This window comes from Cibotium barometz, chromosome 26, assembly GCF_041138505.1.
Source record: "Cibotium barometz isolate CiBa-2024 chromosome 26, ASM4113850v1, whole genome shotgun sequence".
Taxonomy (NCBI): domain Eukaryota; kingdom Viridiplantae; phylum Streptophyta; class Polypodiopsida; order Cyatheales; family Cibotiaceae; genus Cibotium; species Cibotium barometz.
Genome location: NC_141071.1, coordinates 13,848,694 through 13,868,282, shown reverse-complemented (window position 1 = coordinate 13,868,282; position 19,589 = coordinate 13,848,694). Strand labels below are relative to the sequence as shown.

Sequence of the window (19,589 nt, the reverse complement as noted above, 5' to 3'; positions counted from 1 at the left end):
TCCTTTTTAGTGATAGCGACTCTCTTTGCATGGATAGTTGTAAGCACGGTGTCGCATAAAATGTCCACTAGGTATGCCTCTGTAGCCTCCTGGAGTGCCTCCATGGCCTGAGCTGTTCCACCACGTAGGAAATGGGCTTGTTGCTACATGAGCTCAGAACCTCTTATCCATACGGAGTTGCAGATCTTGCATTATCTCTCGCACCACACGTTGGGGAAGGATGCCTTTGGTATGATCATGTGGACTATCTTTTGGCATTTCCTTATCTCATAGAGAGCCACAGTGCCAAGCCTCCACCTATGCTTGCGATGTTGCTGCAGTTGTGGTTGGAGGGGGGGTCTTCCATACCTCTCCTTCAGGGGCTAGACTCTCTTTGCAATACTCTATTACTGACTCCAAGGGCTATTTTTGATAATATGATTAAAATACCATGTGTAAGAGAAAGAGCCACACACATCGGGGGGGGGGGGATTGCACCTAATCTTATAGATTTGGTTATTATCTTATGTGTTTTTATGCTTGGTGCAAGGTTTGATGTTCTGTGCATAGTATTTGAATTCTTCTATTTATGTGGTTAATATGGGCAAGTCAAATCTCCATGTACAAGCTCCTCTAAAATTCATTCGATCACTATTATTCTAGACTTGAGTCACTATGGTGGTATAGTAAGACAATTTATATTGGACTTTGGGAAACCTCATTTTCGGATGTTGTTAAAATGATCTTTGGGAACATTAGGTTTTGGGTTATATTTTAAGGATGATAAAAAGTTAAAACTTCATGGCTACCATGAGGTCTAGTGTAGGGTGTTCATTTAACCTTGGGACTGTAACGATTACATACTCATTAGAGAAAATTTGACATTTTCCTTGTCTTTGAGGAAATTTGAGAATAGAAGTTTAATGTCCAAGCTGGAACAACTAGGAGGAAGGCAAGCAACACATATATATGATAACAAGTATTTTATCTAGAAGAAAATCTGATATTTCATGCCAAGACAAGATGAGTAGATATTACGTGTGGGTAAAGGTGATAAAGAGATACATGCATGAAAATGAGCAAGTGACAATAGTAAATTTCACTAAATTGTTTTCTAAGTTGAGATTCAATGAAAAATTTAGACATGATTTGGGAGTATTGGATTTAGTTACCCATTGATTCATGAATGACTTACCTATTTGTTTATAGCCTTCTTTCTTACATATAGCTTCAAAAATATCTAGGTTGGTCTTTACATTTACTACAAAATTCATTTACCATTTGTTTATGTGTTAAACGTTGATGAAATGTATACATATACTAAAACTCCTATATTTGCTCGAAGGCTGAGAAATATTCCTATCCAAAAAAAGAATATGCTAAAGCAAAAGACATTATGTATGGAGTTTGGGTGTAAAAATGAACCCTAAGTACACTTTGAATTATTATCATCATGGATTTATTAGGGATATTGTGGTGGTAAAATTCATATATGCATATGCATAGTACCTTTGTTCAAGCTTAAAAATAAGTGATTTATCTATTCCGACAACCTATACAACTTTTGGAAGGGAGGGAGGCATCTTCAAGAGTGAAGGTGTGAATAGTGCAACTAAGAAGAATTTTATTATTGGCCCAAATTGAAGATAATGGGATATGAATTTTTGTAGCCCTTATTGTAAAAAATAAATTTCCACACATTTTGGTTACAAGACCGAATGTACATTTTGGTAATCAAAACCGGTTGCTTTAAGAAGTTGTTTTCATTTTGAGTGGGTTGAAAAAGGAGTCTTTTATGAAGAGATGCTAAAAAATGGAGGCAAATTTTAAGTTAAGACAACAAAAAGAGGGGCCAGCTTTTAGCTACTAGTAGTACTAAGTAGTAGATCATATGGAGCCCACAAAAAAAAAACTCCTGAAAAAGGGGAGGGGGAACGTGTGTATTAAAGATGTTGATCAAAGTCAACATTTGACCAAAGACCAAGAACCAGCAAGAGGTTAATCCCGGGATCTAGAGAGGGTAATTAGGAGCTAAAATTAGCGTTGATTAAGGCTAGGCAAGGCTATGGGGTGGTGGTGGGTAAACCATGGCAAGGAGGTAAAATTAGCGTTGATTAAGGCTAGGCAAGGCTATGGGGTTGGTAATTAAACCATGGCAAGGAGGTAGAATTAGATTTAGGGTGGTGGTGGTGCATATTATTGATCACTGTGTGTGATCCTAGCTGCACCGGCCTAGGGCTGCTAGTCGAGGAATTAGCCGTATCTATCTCAAAGGCTGAGTGACCAGCTCTATAAGATCCATATCTTTCGACTTGTCCCCCACGACACCAGAGCTCCTGCAGCCAGACAATATTCCCATCACCCCCCATCCTGCACCTTCTCCATACCCATTTCCATCATTACCACCTCCCCTTACATTATCCCTTTCATCCTTCATCACCCCTTCCAGCTCTCCTGCCATATCCCTCTCTTCATCATCATAATCCTGCGCCCGCCTGCTGTTTTTCATGGTACCCATCTGCAGTAATTGCTTGTAAGAATATTGCAGTTGCCACCTCCTCCTCCTCCTGCTGCTGCTGTTGTCGTCGTCTGCTTCGCCTGTATCCTCCTTTGTATTATCAACATTATTATCATCATGATCGTTAATCCCCCTCGATTTAGTGTTAATAATGCTGCTTAAATCACCGCCACCCTTTTCCTGGTTCATCAGCAATATGCTTCTAAGGTCCGTTAATCCAGTTTCATCAGCACCTTCTGCAGATTGCTGCATATTATTGATGCAGGTCTTAAGGTTGATCATAGTATTAGGGTTTGTGGATGATCCTAAACCAATGAAGCAACCGGCCGCGACATCATTCTCACTGCATGGGCACACATCTGAACCTCCCCAAGAGCCATGTGCTGCTGCAGCAGCATAATTACTACTGTTGTGGAAAGCTAAACTGGGGATTTCATCAAGCAAACCACCATTATTGAACCAATTATTAACAGCTGCAGCACTAGATATTTGCCTCTGATTATTCCACCCTTGCGAAGTGCAGTTTGCAGCTATATTAACCTGGCTGCAATAATTGAAAGATAATTGACTGCCGAACAGATTAATATCAGTAGCGCTAGGTACCTGCAAAGTGGCCAAGCCCGGATTGATGATTTTCATTGAATTGCTCAACCCATTCTCAAGTAACTCTGACTGATTAAGCCCTCTAATCAAGCTGTTAGTCTTAAGCTTCATCATCATGTGTACTTCATCCAAGTTGCTGCACGGCTGATTTAAATGATTAGGGCCCAATTCATGATTAACTCTCTTCTTGTGAGGGGCATCGTTGATTTTCCGGGAGAGCTTAGAGCTACTTTGATCCTGATTAGGGTTTGGATTAAGGGCCTTTTTCTCAGATAAGAGTGTTTGCTGGTACTGCCGGAGGACTGTGGAGCCGCCGTCAAGCCGTTTGTGCTTTTTACCGTTGTCTTGCCTTCGGAGGGTGGCGTTCCAGTGGTTTTTGATGGCGTTATCTGTCCGTCCGGGCAAATGCTCTGCAATTTTCGCCCACTTGTTCCCATACTGGGCATGCAGCCTCACCATGTCCAGCTCCTCCTCTCTCGTCCAATCATCTCGCTGCAAACGAATTCAATTTACACTCACTCCAGAAGTTATACAATTAAGCTTAACCACAAACCATAATGTATCTCGGTTCAATCGTAAGATTACAGCATGTATGATTCAGCACTGTGATTGCTTATATACATCCTATATTACTATTTTCATAGCATGTAACATTAAGATGTTTACTATACTGCTTGCAATGTTAAATGATGCAAACTAAATTTCAACATAAAACAACACAACTAGTTGTTTATGCAAACACATTCCGGCCATGCAATTGGGTTTGTGGAGAGGTTTTATGCGACATGAGAAAGGTATTTACAACACGTTTGTGGGATGCCATTGTAGTCTTAATGGCACCCCTTGGTGTATCTCTTCAACAAAAACAGTACTGTTTTTTAATGACTTGTGTACAATATTTATAATGCATACAATTTCAAAACACTCTCTCTCTCTCTCTCTCTCTCTCTCTCTCTCTCCAAAGATCCAAGGTGGGAATCCCATCCCTACACTTTGTGGCATCATATAAATCATATATGGTCTGATAGCTTGGGTCTAATGTTAAATTCACTCCTCCTCCTCCTCTCTCTCTCTCTCTCTCTCTCTCTCTCTCTCTCTCGTCCTCCCCAATTCTCCCCTATAGTTGGGGATTTAATCTCATAGTTTATATGCATATATTAAAAAAATTGTTTTCTCTCTCCGAATAAAGAAGAGTCTCTCTAGAAATTAGAAAAGGGTAATTGAGTTGGTCCAACTATATTGAAATGCAACAAATCAACAAAGAAATATTTTTTCATAAAGCCAAGTCAAAAAATGATGAATAATGTACAATCCCTCCATTATGTTCTCATATTATAGCCTACATAATTGTTTTCTAATGTGCTCTAAATCAATGGGCTAAAACTTCTTGCCTTACTCTCCCTAGATTCACAAATTCATTAAACCATGTACACTACTCGAGACCCACACTCCCTCACCCATGCATATCCACACCTAGTGTTTGGGAAACCTAAGTTTTATGAAGAATTCACATTTCCTCCTAATTTTTTATGAAGCCAGATAAATGATGAAAATAGCATTACTTTTTGAAATTTGACCACTACTATTGCACTTTTGTCAACATGTTTTCTTTTAGAATTTCTCACTAGTCCATTTCATGTATACATGTATGTACAATGTTTCATTTTCTTTTAGAGACTCTCACTGGTCCATTTCATGTATATATGTGTGTGTGTAGAGAAAGGGTAGCATCATGTATATATGTGTGTGTGTAGAGAAAGGGTAGCATCAGCTACACCCACGTTCACACACATAGCTACTGACACTTTGCATACTAGGATTGCCAATAAGGAGACTTCTATTTAGTACATCCTTTATCATCATTTCTAATTTTGCTTAATTGTGTAGGCCGGCCTCAAGCTGTAAATATATTGATCTAGCTTGGCTCCAACTGTTCCTCGATAAATTAGGATAGAGGTCTATGTTTAATCTGCCTTCATGCAAACACATATTCTCCTAGCTTGGGTTTAAGCTGGTTTACACACTTCATGCATGTTTAATTTTAAAAATCAGTACTAATGTTCTTAATAAGTGGAGTATTACTCAACAAGTGAAGCTCTAAAAAACATGCAAGCAAAGTTTGTTATCTAGTAGCGAATTAATATGCATGTTTAATTTTTAAAAACAGTACTAATGTTCTCAACTAAGCGGAGTATACCTCAGTAGGTTAAGCTCTCAAAAACATGCATGCCAGCAAAGTTTGTTATCTAATTATAGCAAATTAATCTCAAAAGTGCTTGTCTAATGGAAAATCCTCATGACTCACGAAGCCCCTATAGAGAGGAAGTATATTGAAGCACACAAAACAATTTCTAGTAGGTAGACGCCATGATCCCCTACTTCTTGCTTATGCTTCCAAATTATTTAATGATGTAGTGAAAAATGATGGAATAGGGACTAGATTTTGCATGCCAAAACTGAATCCAAAGAATCATGCAAAGGTATGATTGTGTTCAAGAGTTTTGACAAATTACCTTCAAATAAACTTATAAAAGGTCTACAAGATACCTTATGATTTGAATATTGTAGATACCTTTCAATAGGCCTAGCTCTCCCAAGGGACTCACATTAATACAAAAACCTCAACCTTGTAGGTGTGGATTTTTGAATTTTAAAAACGCCCTTAATTCTGTGAGTTTTAAACATATAGAAGTGCTCCTTAGGTGTAAAATTGTTCTCTTTTTTTTTTTGTTTGAAAATCATTTATGTAGTATATTCTCTTTATCTCGTAGAACAACCAATGTTCACGAAAAACCGAGGTTTAATGTCAGGCAAATGGAAAATTTTAAAAATTAACCTTCAAATTTGAAAATAGAAGGTTTTAAAACCTGCAAATTTTAAGGCATTTTAGTTATATTTTTGCTTAAAACCTGCAAAATTTCAATAAAAACCTTTAAAATTTTCAAGGTGAAGGTTTTTGTATCTCTTAAGCAAAATGTTTTCTGTGAACACTGAGAACAACATGCTTTCGGTTGAAATTTTAGGCAGATCTCCTTGAGAGGCATTTAGGCTAGGCTATGGGCTCGTTATTATTGTAGTAATGTTTGCAAGCTTATGCAAGAGTGGGGTTTGTGAAGTAGGTGTAGGCTATAAGCACCAAAATTTGCTACATGAAAAAATGACAAGAAAGAAAAGAAAAAACGATAAAAGAGAATGGAGTGATGATAATTCCTAATTCTTTACATGAAGAAAAATGTTTTCGTTTGTTTTTTCTATTTCGTTAATTATGGGCTTGAGTGTGTCAGTGCTCCAAAAAAAATGTTTTTTTTCACCCCTTAAAATTAAAGACAATGCTAAAACCTAACTGAGATATAGACCTAAAAATTTCTAGAGAAGGAATTAGAGAAGATAGGGGCCTGAGGGAAGTGATAAAAAGATGGACTTGAATTGTAGGGTGAAAAATCTTGATATGGATGTTGGATAAGAACTGTTTGTAAAGGTTTTTTTATTATTAATACGATATATATATATATATATATATATTAGAAAAAACCTAAAAATCTCTAAAAACTATACTAATTCCAGGAAAACATGTAAATTTCATCGGTTAAAGACAGTGTCGAATTCCAACAACTTGGATTTCGAAATTTTAGTCGGGAAAATATTTCTAAATTTCACCCCGGAAAATTACATACAAACTGAGTACCTACCTTGATGTCCGGGCGGAGGTGGTTCTGATAGCGCTCCCTGCACTGCTTCCCCTTGCGGCCATGCAGGTGGTGCGCGATTCGCGACCAGTGCTGGCGCCCAAATTTATCCACAAGCTCGCTCAACCGCCTGCATGCAGAAATAAAGAATTCGATATAATTTAATTATACATTATTGTTTTCCAAACAGTGCATGCATCATGATTCTTGCATGGAAAAGACATGCACGACGAGCTAATTCACGACCAATCATTACTCTGCGACAAAATAATAATAATAATAGTAATTGAAATCATTTTTTAAAATGAAACAAGAGTCAGTTTGATACGCAATGTAGCTAGTCGCGTCGTGATTCTGAACATGCAAAAAAAAAAAAAAAGTTTTGTCGTATCAATTTTCAATCTTGTAATCTTTTTAAAAATTATTTTTAAAAGTTTGGCGACTAAGATACTATTTTTATTACAATGTTGTTAAATATGATTCTCTTTTCTGCAACCCTATATAACCTAATAATAATAATAGTGGTTTATCATGTTTATATACAAAATGATCATCTACCATGTCCTCATATACTGTGCAACATATTATAATTTATAATAACCAATTATGCATGACAAAACCTTAATTAATATAACACCTTGCTGCTACCTGTCTTCTTCAGGGGTCCATTGCCCCTTGATAGTTGGCCTTCTGCTTGAATCTTCTTTGGATTGTGGACGATTGAAAGCCCTCCTTACTGCGGGCAAGCTAATTAATCGCTGATTATGATCATCAATCACCATTTGCTGCTCCTTAACCTTGAGCTTAAGATCATCAAAGGCACAGCTGCTTGCTTGATCAGTCATCTCCCTTAATCTATTCTCATGGTCCTGATTATGGAGGTCATTATTGATGCTATTATCCTGATATAACAATGCGCCGCCTCCTTGATCAGTGCTTAAAAATTGATGACTAGGCGTCCTTGTGGCAATTGATCCTGATCTGTCATAGATTATGGCCTTGCGCAGCATCTCCAATTGCCTGTGCCTCTCATTTTCTTTCAATTGCAGGTCCAGCAACTGCACTTCCTGCATCCTGTTGGTGCAACCCTTGAAGCCTTCCAAATAATTAGGATGATTATATAAGCTAATTGAGTTCAATACACTCATGACAGATGGGGCTGGCTCTAATTGAGCTTGCTCTTCCTGATTTATATCTATTTGCATTGGATTAACCTCGTGATCATCGTTACTATAAGCACCATTCTTTGTATTGGACTGATCACTAAGTAATTGAAACGATCCACCCCATAGCTGCTGCATCAGTGCAAGCTCTCCGCTAGTCCAATTATTCTTTCTCTCTTGTTGATTTTGTTGCTGCACACCATCCATGAATAGGGTTTGGTTATAATCCTGCATGGTGTTATAAATATCTTTGTTAACATCATATCTCTCCACATCAATGCTCATTAAGCTCGAATTGATGCATTTATCACCTCTAGATACTGAATGAACATCAGTATTTAGTGGTAGATTAGCACTTCTTACAAGCTCTAGCTGCCTCTCAAGCTCCTCATTCACTTCTATGGTCATGTGATCATCCTCTGCAGCCTTCACCAAGTTTACCTGCTGTTTGCCAGTAGTGCTGCCGAAACAGCTACCGCCAAACTTGTCAAAATAAGCCAGCTTCTCCTTGCTTCTTTTGCCTCTTCTAGGCCCTTTTATTATCGAGTGCTGCTGAACAACACTTCTTTGCTGGTTGCACGACTCCTCTTCTTCACTATAAAAAGTATGGTTTTCTACTTCACGCTTTCTGTTGCACTCTGAATCGATAATAGTAGAGGAAGTAGTAGTAATTGTTAAAGCATCCTCCAAAATTACCTGGTCTGAATTAGAGTACCCCAAGGAGCTTACTAACGTTAAGGCTGGATCTAACGGGTACTTAGTAGCGTCATTAGTAGTAGAATTAACATTAATAAGGCTCTGATGATCAGCAGCTATGTCTATCTCATGTATAGAGCTCCCATCACATGGTGAATCATATGAGCCTACCAAGTCACAATCCATCTCCAAAATGGCCATTGAATTTGCAAGATTTGCTGGAGAAAGTAGACCTTCATTTGCAACTTTCGTGAAAGAATAATCCATTACATTCTCCGTGCACCATAAAAAACTTAGGGCTGCAGATGGCGATAGCTGTAAAAGAAGATTTGAAACATTAGCAAACAATGGGTGGATGTGGCGTAGTAGCTATTGGGCCCTAAAGCCTTATCTCTGTGTGTGTGACGTGTGCGTGTGCGTGTGTGTGTGTGTGTGCGCGCGTGCGCGCGTGTGTCCGAGAGAGAGAGAGAGAGAGAGAGAGAGATAGAGAGAGAGGGAGCGAGCCCGGCGAGAGAGGCTTAGTGTATCAGTAGTATTCCTACCTCTACAAAGAGCGAGGAGAGAAATTAAGCTGTAGCTTATTGACCTTAAACACACACCTTTGAATTAATTTCCCCACAAAGAATTCACAACATTCATGGTGCATGTGAGATTTCAAATGTAAGAAAGTGCAAACTGAAGGTTGATAATTTCTGCTTACCGGTCCAGTAGGAGATGGTGTAGCCTCAGCATCATGATCTTCTTCTGATGGTTTGGTGAGCATGGTGTTATGCTTCATAAGATACAACACTCAGCTTGTGCAGTTACACTCGAATTGCATACCTCTACCACTACTACTTTTGGTGGTGTTGTTGCACCCTTATATACCACTAGCAACCTCGGTTTAAGAGATTCTACTATTGCTGTTGTTGCGACCCTACAAGCCATGATACTATAGAGCCACACTAGTACATCCAAACAAGGTTCACCTGACTCCACTACATCACTGCATACTATACATCTAGAGCATATGAGGCTTCTGTGAATGTGAGCTCAATGATTGTAGGGTGTTGATATGTTAGAGAAGCTAAGCAATTAGGTACCCAACTTCCAAGCAGGCAAAATAAGGTGCTCTAAAAGCACACACACACAGAGAGAGAGAGAGAGAGAGATTCCCTCTGCACACACTTCACTAACCCGGTGCTAGATCTTGGCCGTCCATCTCTCCACATCCGAGGGTCACATCTGTCCTAGTTTGTGACGGTTGGCCTTCCTCATAGCAAAATAATTTCTTATTTTTTTTCCCACCTTCCAGTCGTACCAGAAATTCATCCAACCTTACTGCTTAGGAAATGTGCTTTTGGGAGAGCATATATTTTAAAGATGCGCCCTTCAGCTTTTGTACTTTAATTTATGAATAACATGTAAAGTATTGGAAAGGGACTTGTCTCATTGATGGCCTTGGCAGTAGTCATGGTACCAAATGTACTCCATGACTAAATTTCAAAGAAAATACCTTATAGACTTAAATTAGTACCACAAGTACCCTTACCTGTCTTCGACGGGTAGGGACTCCCATAGGGACTAGGGACAATTCCACTCAAACAGAGATCCATGAAGCGGATTGTGGACTTTGCCCCATATATTGACCTATGTAAATTTCTACTTTCTTGGCATCAATCTGGCACCAACCTTACCATCCAATGCCAATGTCTTTCCAAAGCTTACACTTTGGGATGTGAATGATGGGTATCAATACATGAGTGGTTGCAACACCAAGTCTCTAAACAAATTATGCAAGCGAAGTGTAGGGAAACTACTAACTTGTTGGGTTCATCCCAAGACAAGGGCTGGACATAGGCACAAATCCACTCCAACTCAATAGGTAATCCACTCTCTCTTGTAAAATTTCATTATCTCCTACTCTCTCTCTCTCTCTCTCTCTCTCTCTCTCTCTCTCTCAAAAATTGAAATTTTGTAAATGACCAAAGTGATAATTAGAAACCTAAACGAACCTTATATACAAAAAAATACATTTTAAAACTACATGAAAATGTGGTACTCGAAATGCTTTACATACAAAAGTCTCCATAAGCTATTTAGTGGTTACCAAAAAATCTCATATATTAAAGACTATACTAAAATGTGGTAATTAAAATGTTTCACATAGGAAGGTCATCATAACCTTATAAGGGCCACCAAAAAACTCATATACAATGACCCTAAATTGGAATATACAAAAAGATATAATACATCTAAGTAGAATCAGATGGCACCATAGAATATTGTTGTGCTATAGACGTAGAGCTTCCCTCCTTAAAAAGGGACGTCTATATGTTGTCATGTGTGTGTTGACGATGCCTATACTCAAAACTACCAGCTCTACTCTCAATTCGGCCTATACTTATATAATACATAAAAACCCATTAAAAACTTTGGATTTTCGAGATAGAAGAGCTTTACAATTATACAATTTAACATATTCTAGTCAATAGACAACATACTTTCATACACAGGCGTCGTACGGGTGGGCCTCAAAAAGCTATATATATAGTCGTTATTAACCATGCCCAAAAACTTGCAAGTTAGTAGGTTCTCAATAGCCTAAGTAAGACACAGTGCTACAATTTGGATTATAAGGCCCTGCAACCCTATGAAGATCTACATAATAAACCCAAGCGAAATGTATTCTCCATCGAAGAGTAATCACGTTCAAAGAGTTTCAATATAACACATCAAGAATGAACCTATTACAAAAATAACATCCCTTATACTCACTCATACAATAACTAGCAACAAAACTTTAGAATATGTACCCATAAAAACTTGCCATCTCGAGGAGATCAACCAATAATAACTTGACAGAGACGAGCTCTCCATGGAAAGGGATCGATATATTTTCTTATGTAAGGAACTTTATTATTATTATTATTGAAAACACATAAGCTACATGCTTAGCACTTGCATAGTTTTGTACCTTTAACTTGACTCCAACATAGTTGGTGACAAACATAAAAGATAGTGTCATCCTAATCCCATTTAAAGTAGACACGTGCCAAAGTATGATATAGAGGATAAAATAGAAAGCTTTTTAAGCATAAAAAAATCTCAAAATCCTTTTGTGTCACATATATAGCTATTAAAATAGACCTTCTATATTTTAGACTTAACCTATAACTAGAAAATACATAAAACCCATAAGAACTTTGGATTTTAAAAAACAAAGAGCTTTACAATCGTAAAATCACGATATTTAACCAACCTTGGTCAATAAATGCCATATCTTCTTCAATATTATACATATACAGATTGACCTCAAAGAAGCTATAACCATCCCCCACCATTAGGAAATTTTGGAGGTCATTTCTAGGGCCTTGTAAGAAATTCACAAACTCGTATTTTCTCTCTCTCGAAATTTTTTTAAAAGATACCCTCATTAAATGTGTACTTGACAAGAAACTGTTGCAAGTTATTAAAAAATGGATCTAACAAGGTATTGAAATATGTGCACTTGCTACAAGTCACTCTCAACTTTTTGGGTTTGCAAACAACAAAAGGCACTCATGTCATCATATGGCACCTTTTCCAAAAATTTGATGCTACTCTCTTAACAATCTACACTTACTGGCAGTTTGGTGCTTTTGGCATAACCATTGCGTCCAGAGTGGCCAAAAGCCCCCAAGAGGACTTTTGAATCACTTAAATCGGACACCTAGAGAGGCAATAATGATCAAAAGAAGGGGAGAAGAGGCTCATACAATTTGGCGCGCATAGAGGCCTCCATTTGGTGCAAAAATGACCAAAAGAAGGGGAGAAGAGGCTCATGCAATTTGGCGCGCATAGAGGCCTCCATTTGGTGTGCAGAAATGACCAAAAGAAGGGGAGAAGAGGAGCATGCAATTTGGCGCGCATAGAGGCCTCCATGCCAAATGGAGGCCTCTATGTGCGCCAAATTGCATGAGCCTCTTCTTCCCTTCTTTTGGTCTTTTTTGCCTCCCTAGGTGTTCGATTTAAGTGATTCAAAAGTCGTTTTGGGGGTTTCTGGCTGCTCTGGATGCAATGGTGATGTCAAAAGCACCAGATTCTACATCAAAATACCATGAAAAGAAATGTATAGACTCAAGTGTCTACAAAGTTTAGCTTCGAAGTGCTTTTTCTTATCCAATGATGACGTAAGCCGTATTTAATAAAGTAACTCTACCTCATTTGAAAAAGATACCCGCATTGAATGTGTACTCAATCGTTTTTTAAAAAGACACTCTCATTGAATGTAAACGTGACTATTTTTTGAAAATTTTCAATGAATTAAGCTATTTTTCAACGTTACTTTTGCTTCTTCCTCATTGGTTGCGCTTTATTTTCTCTCTCCTCTCCCTCCAAATGACCACTAAAATTTCCTAATGCCATAGGCTCCCAGTTAATAGGCTTCTTGTAACCGAAAAGAACACAATGATATAAAATGGACTCTTACAAACTGCAAATTAGTTAAGCTCTACCATCATGTAATATGAAAGTAGAACACTTACTCACTCAAGTCCAGTGAGGATCACCTCCAAAAAGGTTTCAAAATAAACATAAATGTAAGCTTCATTGGAAGCTGCCTCAAAAGGAACTTGCAAAGTACTATGAAAGTTATCCTAGGTATGAAAATCTTGTCCCCAATATTTGTACCTATAATTATTTATGCCTTTATAATGTTAGAATGGAAGTGCTTCTATTATATTAGTCTTGTCCCATTTCATAATCCTTTTTGAGGATCCAAATTTCACAATAAAATAATAGGAACATTTTCCTTTAAAACTAATCAATGTGTAAGATAACCGCCATCTAGATTCAAGCTATTTAGATATTCTATTGCATATAAAAAGTTAACATTAAACCAGCATTGGTCACTTAGAGAGAAATGTCATTAATAGCATCAACCTCAAGATTTTGAGGTGCAAAGATAGTCTCCAACTCCCAAAAGCCATGTGTATACCCATTCAATGAGTTATCGCATATATCCTATCTGAAGAAGCAGTCTGTGAGGGATTGGTACAACACCTTCTTCTATTCTATTGTGTACATTCCCATTACTGATCTCTAGGGATCCACCGTGGAAATTCTTGCTCTGTTGAGTTACTTGCATTTTGAAGAACACACATGTTTTGCATAAGCTTTAACGCTTTAGTCTCTCTCCAAATTTTTGAATGACACACTGTTGAATTGAAAATGTCCTCTCTTCCTCCCTTTGGAACAATTGGAAAATTTTCCTAAAATCCCTACCCAAAAGCATGACCTTTCCACTAAAAAGCATGAGCTTTTCACCAAAGAGCGTATCATCGGACATTATATCTTGTAGCATTCTATCTAATTCTTTGAAGGCATATCAATGTGTCATTGGTGGCTCATCCTCAAGCCAATCTCAACAAATCTATAAGTTGAGTGTTGACCTTCATATTGTAAGTGCTACTGGCATTTAGGTATAATGGTATCCTCAATCCAGAGTGAGCTATACATCCATTAGCTAACATCAAGGCAGCTATACCAGATAAAGCACACACAATATTAACATGGCCATCTCTAGGTACTCGACAAACTAAAAAATTATAGAGGAGGGTCTTTCCAGATCCTCTAGGACCATCGAGAAAGATTACATCACCAACATTCTTATCAATTTCTTCAAGAATCTGATTGAAGGTAGCCTGCTGACAATCGTTGAGAGTCATTTACATATGATTGGGCATTTTTGCTTGTTGCATAGGATCTTACACACATTATCTCTACTTGTAAAAATCCATACAAAACTCTTATCCTACTTGATCTATCAATCGAAGTCATTCCCTCAAACTCCAACAACTTGGAGAATGCACTCTACTTGCAACAAAGCCTCATTTTTTGCCACATCTTGACAAACATTAATATTTTGCATTGTACCTTGTAAATCATGAAATATATCCTCCGAAAGAACTGATGAGAATGTTTCCCACAAATACTTGGGAAATGTAGGATCATAGAAAACTAAAATTGTTATAAATAACTTTCTCAATTGTTTCCACAAATGCAAGCTCCCAGAAGACTAAAGTGTTATAAATAACTGTCTCAAATGTGGTATTTTCATGAAATCTGGCCCCTTGCATACATTTAAAGCACTCATCACTTGGCTATGCAAGCAACCTTGAACATTGAATAAACCACTCTTCATCACTTTTTAACTGACTCTGCTAGCTATGCAAGCAACCTTGAAAGTCACATAAAGTCAACCGTCAACAATACACAAGTCATCAAAAGACTTGTAAGCTCTAAAAATAGTAAGCAAGATAAGTAAAAAATATAGCTCTCACCCCAGTAGATGGAGAAACATTGTACATGTGATTGTACATATGGATTTTGGTATTACCTACTTTTCTTATAGTCCACTTCTTTGTGTGTTTGTTCCAAAACCATTTGCAAGGAAGCTACTAGACATCAGATTGTTTGCTTTGACATGAAGCTCATTAGCTACAAAAACCACTATGAAGAGAAGTTTTCTTATTTTTATTCGACTCCACTACATCTTGCAAGTCATCATTGTTCTCGAAACATGACATTATTTTGTGCCGCGACAAATGAACTTGCAATATCTAGATATCCAGCTTCTCCTCATGCAAATCATAATCATAGATTCTCCATCATGCCTTTGATGCTAATATATATCGTGCATCCAAGTATTTACAAATTTTCATCCACTATACCACTACGATCATCCATCCTTACCATAGCTCTTTCAAGACCCTTATACACATACTTATACATATATTTCACAATGGAAATCGTAGAGCACACTTTAACATTAATTTGAGCCTTGTATCTCATGGAAAGGAAAGGAAAGTATGGCATGATCCACCTATTGTCCATTGTAACTCCCTTGACTTACACATTGTTACCATCATCTCGACATATGGAAATAGGGTAACCATCACTATCTACTATTGTAGATTGAGTAAAGTTACACGGATAACAATGAAAACATCTCCCATCAACCATACAAACAAAATTGGGAACCAATGTACCACCTGGGCCTTGAACATTACGCTATTTGATAATTTCATACAACTTCAGAAACATTTCTCTATTGGGCATCTCACAGCACATAACAATCCATTATAGTGAGCTATGCCACTTGGCTTGAATTCACTTTCTAGAATCAACAATATGTGTAAGTGTGGCATACCTCTTTTTTGAAATTCAATCTCACTGATTCATAGCCATCATCCACTTTTCCAAATGAACTTTTCTTTGTAACCTCATCATAATATCCTTATGCTTCTCATAAAACACCCAGCTAGTAAGATCCAATCAATCTTGGGTCCCCCAAAATTCTCTTGGCTACCATGTGGCACATCCCTCCGTTAAGATAGATATAGGTGTAGTCATTATACTATGTTGATCATGGACTAGAGAACATGATTCAGGATACTTGGTTAGCCTTGTTAGGCAATGGCTATATCACATTTGTTTACATAAAAAGACATATTATGTCTAAACCCCTCTTTACTTAACATTACTTTGGTAATAGAACATAAAAGTGTCATAATATTATTCTATTAGTAGAGTGAATTAGTTTGGTAATAGAGTAATAAAGTGTCCTAACATTATTCTATTAGTAGAGTGAATTAGTTTGGTAATAGAGTAATAAAGTGTCCTAACATTATTCCTGTCATAGTTATGATATTGAGACATCAAAGAAACTTTCATAGGACATAAAAGTGTAACTCTAATATTATTCCATTTGTCGTGAATTAGTTTGGTAATAGAGTAATAAAGTGTCCTAACATTATTCCTTTTGCAGTGATGATATTGAGACATCAAAAAAACTTTCTTGTAATAGGACATAAAAGTGTTCTAATATTATTCCATTTGTAAGATGAATTAGTTTGGTAATAGAATAATAAAGTGTCCTAACATTATTCCTTTTGTAGTGTGATATTGAGATGTCAAAACCTTTCTTTTGTAATTAAAGTTACAAAGAAAAATAATTTAAATTTTTTGGAAATGAAAAACATGACTCTTAATTTTTGAGACATATTACAAATATATATAATGAGAAATTTGCATTCTTTAGATTTTTGTTTGGGAAACTAGTTTGTAAATTACTAAGGTAGTACAATATACCCTAATATCTCATGTAGAATTCACCCAAGCTTGATTTTGACCACCATCATGCCTGTTAAGTTTAGCATTTAGGCCATCAAATATGAGAAAAATTTGAGGACTTTCATATAAATTACATAGACATTGGTTAGAAGCTTGCAAAAATGATGCAACCGAGTTAAATGAAGGGTGGGGACACTTGTCATAAAAATCAACCTTGAGTTCACCTATGCATGCCAATTGATGAAAGCTTATTAAGTAGGAGAATCGTTTGTCAACCATGAAAATGATACCATTAAAAAGATATAGTTATGTTTAATCATGCTACTAAACTAGTGTTCAAGCAAACATCATTATGCAATCTATTTGGTTTTGAAATTATCATTAGAACATAGGTTTAAGCCCCTTAATTGGCATTTACTCTACATTGCCTATGAAAAAGGCATGTGTAATGAGTTGGAGCCCCCTCCATGTTAACCCCTTGGGTTAACACCTAGGTTGACCTTGAGCTTCATTAACCACTCTAGGTGCATATGCATGTGCACTTAGAGTGGTCAATGAAGCTCAAGGTTGGCCAAGGTGTTAGTAAAATGTAATATTGCAAAATCTTCATGCTAGTATAATTTAATGTCTTGAATTTTAGTGGCTTTCTTTCTTATTTTCTATTCAGTTGTGATAAATATTCTCAACAAGAACACACATTTTGCTATTGTTTTAGTTTGAGGTACCTCCAAAAGTAAGCATTTTTTTTGTCTCTCATGCATCATCTCTTTTTCCTTGTATAGTTTTGGTTACCAAGTTTACCATTAATGTATAAAGTCCATGCGTGCGTGTTTGTGTGTGGGGGGGATCCTTAAGAGAGAGTGAGGGTTGGAGAAAACCTACACTACTTGACACCCTAATCAATGAAATGAACAAATGAATAAGAAAACACACATAGCAGTCTATCAAAGCTTACACACAACTATACACATCCCTTCACAAAATTCTCTCTCCAACACCATGAACAATCCCAAGGATAAGGTTAAGGGCTCACTCATACATAGAGTGCGCTCACCATTCCACATGCAAGGAACCTAGGAAAGGATAGTTACACTCTCTCCATGTTCCTCCAAGCAAGATGCAAACACTCAAGCACACAAACCTCCCTCTTGCAACACAACCTCATACCTTCTTACTAGTTACATGGAAAGAAGAAGGAATAAGGGATCTTTCACCCTTGCAACACACACTCTCTCTCTCACACACAAGAACTAACAAGAGGGCAAGGGGAACAAGAGAAGAGTTTTCACAAGAGCAAGGTCACACTTAAGGACAAGACACAAGAGTGGATTCTAACTCTAGGGTAGAGGGGGAATGAGCTCTCCCTCAGCCATGCCTTCATTATATAGAAAATACAATGCCACATGTCAAGAATGGGTGAGATTTCATAGATTACAACCAATGAGGTGTGGCTAAACCTAATCACCCTCATACCTAAAGTGTAAACCATATAATATGTGCATCAAATGAATAATACAATGTGAAAAAATCATGTGCACATGCACTTAGAGTGGTCAATGAAACTCAAGGTCATCCTAGATGTTAACCCAAGGGGTTAACACCTAGGCCAACCTAGAGGGAATGTGTATTTGTATTTAAAGAAATTAGTGGCTTGCTAACTATTTCTAGATCTTTTACATAAAAGATCAAACACAGCAATTCTCACACAAGAGATTGTATGAATATTTTGACCTAATTTTAAGACCTAATCCTCAATCAATAATGAATAAATATTTTTAGTTAAATAGAAGAAAAATGATTTGAATTCTCTTAAAATGATCCTTCTATTTTTGTTGTTATAATTACTTTATTAATGGTGGGTGGTTGGTTTAGAACACTTTTAAATGGAGGCATAGCCTGTCACTTTTAAATGGAGACATAACCCATCACTTTAGAGGTTTTGGTAGCATGGGAATAAACTCTCATGTGGACTTAGAATAAGGAATATCTTGAGACTTGATATGCACAAAAAGTGCATACTCTTACAAATGAAAAAGATTTCAACATCATTGAGGGTCATTATTGAACGTTAATGTCTTATGCGCTTTCTAACACTAAAAAAGTGTTAGGTAAATTTGTAATTATTATTTCATATTTAAGAAAACTAGTACCTCAATGATAAGTAAGTCCCTTATATGGGCAATACATGCATTAAAAAATCCAAAGACCTAGTCTCCTCTTCATCTGTAAGTGTGTGTGTATGAAATAGCATTAATAAATGAATAAAATTGGTACTACAATGTTTTTAAGGCCTAGTTAAGAGAACTTAAGATTGATCGCAATACCATTAATAAATGAACAAAATTGATAGTGCATCATTTTTAAGGCCTAGGTAAGAAAATTTAAGATTGAACACAATGGCATTAACAAATGAACAAAATTGGTGCTTCAACACTTTCAAGACCTAGTTACAAAAACTTAAGATTGATCGCAATATTCTTCAATGTGAAGTTGAAAAAAAATACACTCTCGGCTTGACTCATGTGCAGAATTAGAAAATGATGCATGGAAAGTTCTATCATAAAATCTTTAGCTTTTGAGGTACCTTACTTCTAAGACCAAGAAACAAGAACTTTCTCAAAAATATTATAATACTATCAAAAACTAACAATAGGCATCTTGACAAGTCAAAAAGAATGAATGCTTTATCATTTGTTTTGAGAAAAAATTTACCTTAAAATTCCTCCCTTTTTGGGGAATAATGAATTGTCATGCGTTCACTTTATTATTATCAATGCATGCATGAAAAATCACATGCTTTTCAATTATATTATAGTTTAGTTTTAGTCAATAGTAAGATAGAATGTTAGT

General features: G+C 36.8%; 1 protein-coding gene across 2 annotated transcripts; it reads right to left on the bottom strand.

Moving 5' to 3' along the window:
* Positions 1–1,765: 1,765 nt before the first annotated feature.
* Positions 1,766–9,717, bottom strand: LOC147623695 (uncharacterized). 2 transcript variants are annotated; one of them, XM_086820282.1, is made up of 5 exons: positions 9,346–9,717; positions 8,391–8,960; positions 7,435–8,141; positions 6,790–6,916; positions 1,766–3,592 (listed from the first exon to the last, which is right to left on the bottom strand). In XM_086820282.1, the coding sequence occupies exons 1-5, from the start codon at positions 9,421–9,423 to the stop codon at positions 2,243–2,245; spliced, it is 2,832 nt and encodes a 943-aa protein (XP_086676408.1). In that variant the 5' UTR covers positions 9,424–9,717; the 3' UTR covers positions 1,766–2,242. The 2 variants fall into 2 exon arrangements, with proteins under 2 accessions (XP_086676408.1, XP_086676407.1); XM_086820281.1 differs by having other exon boundaries at positions 7,435–8,960.
* Between the last annotated feature and the right edge of the window lie 9,872 nt (positions 9,718–19,589).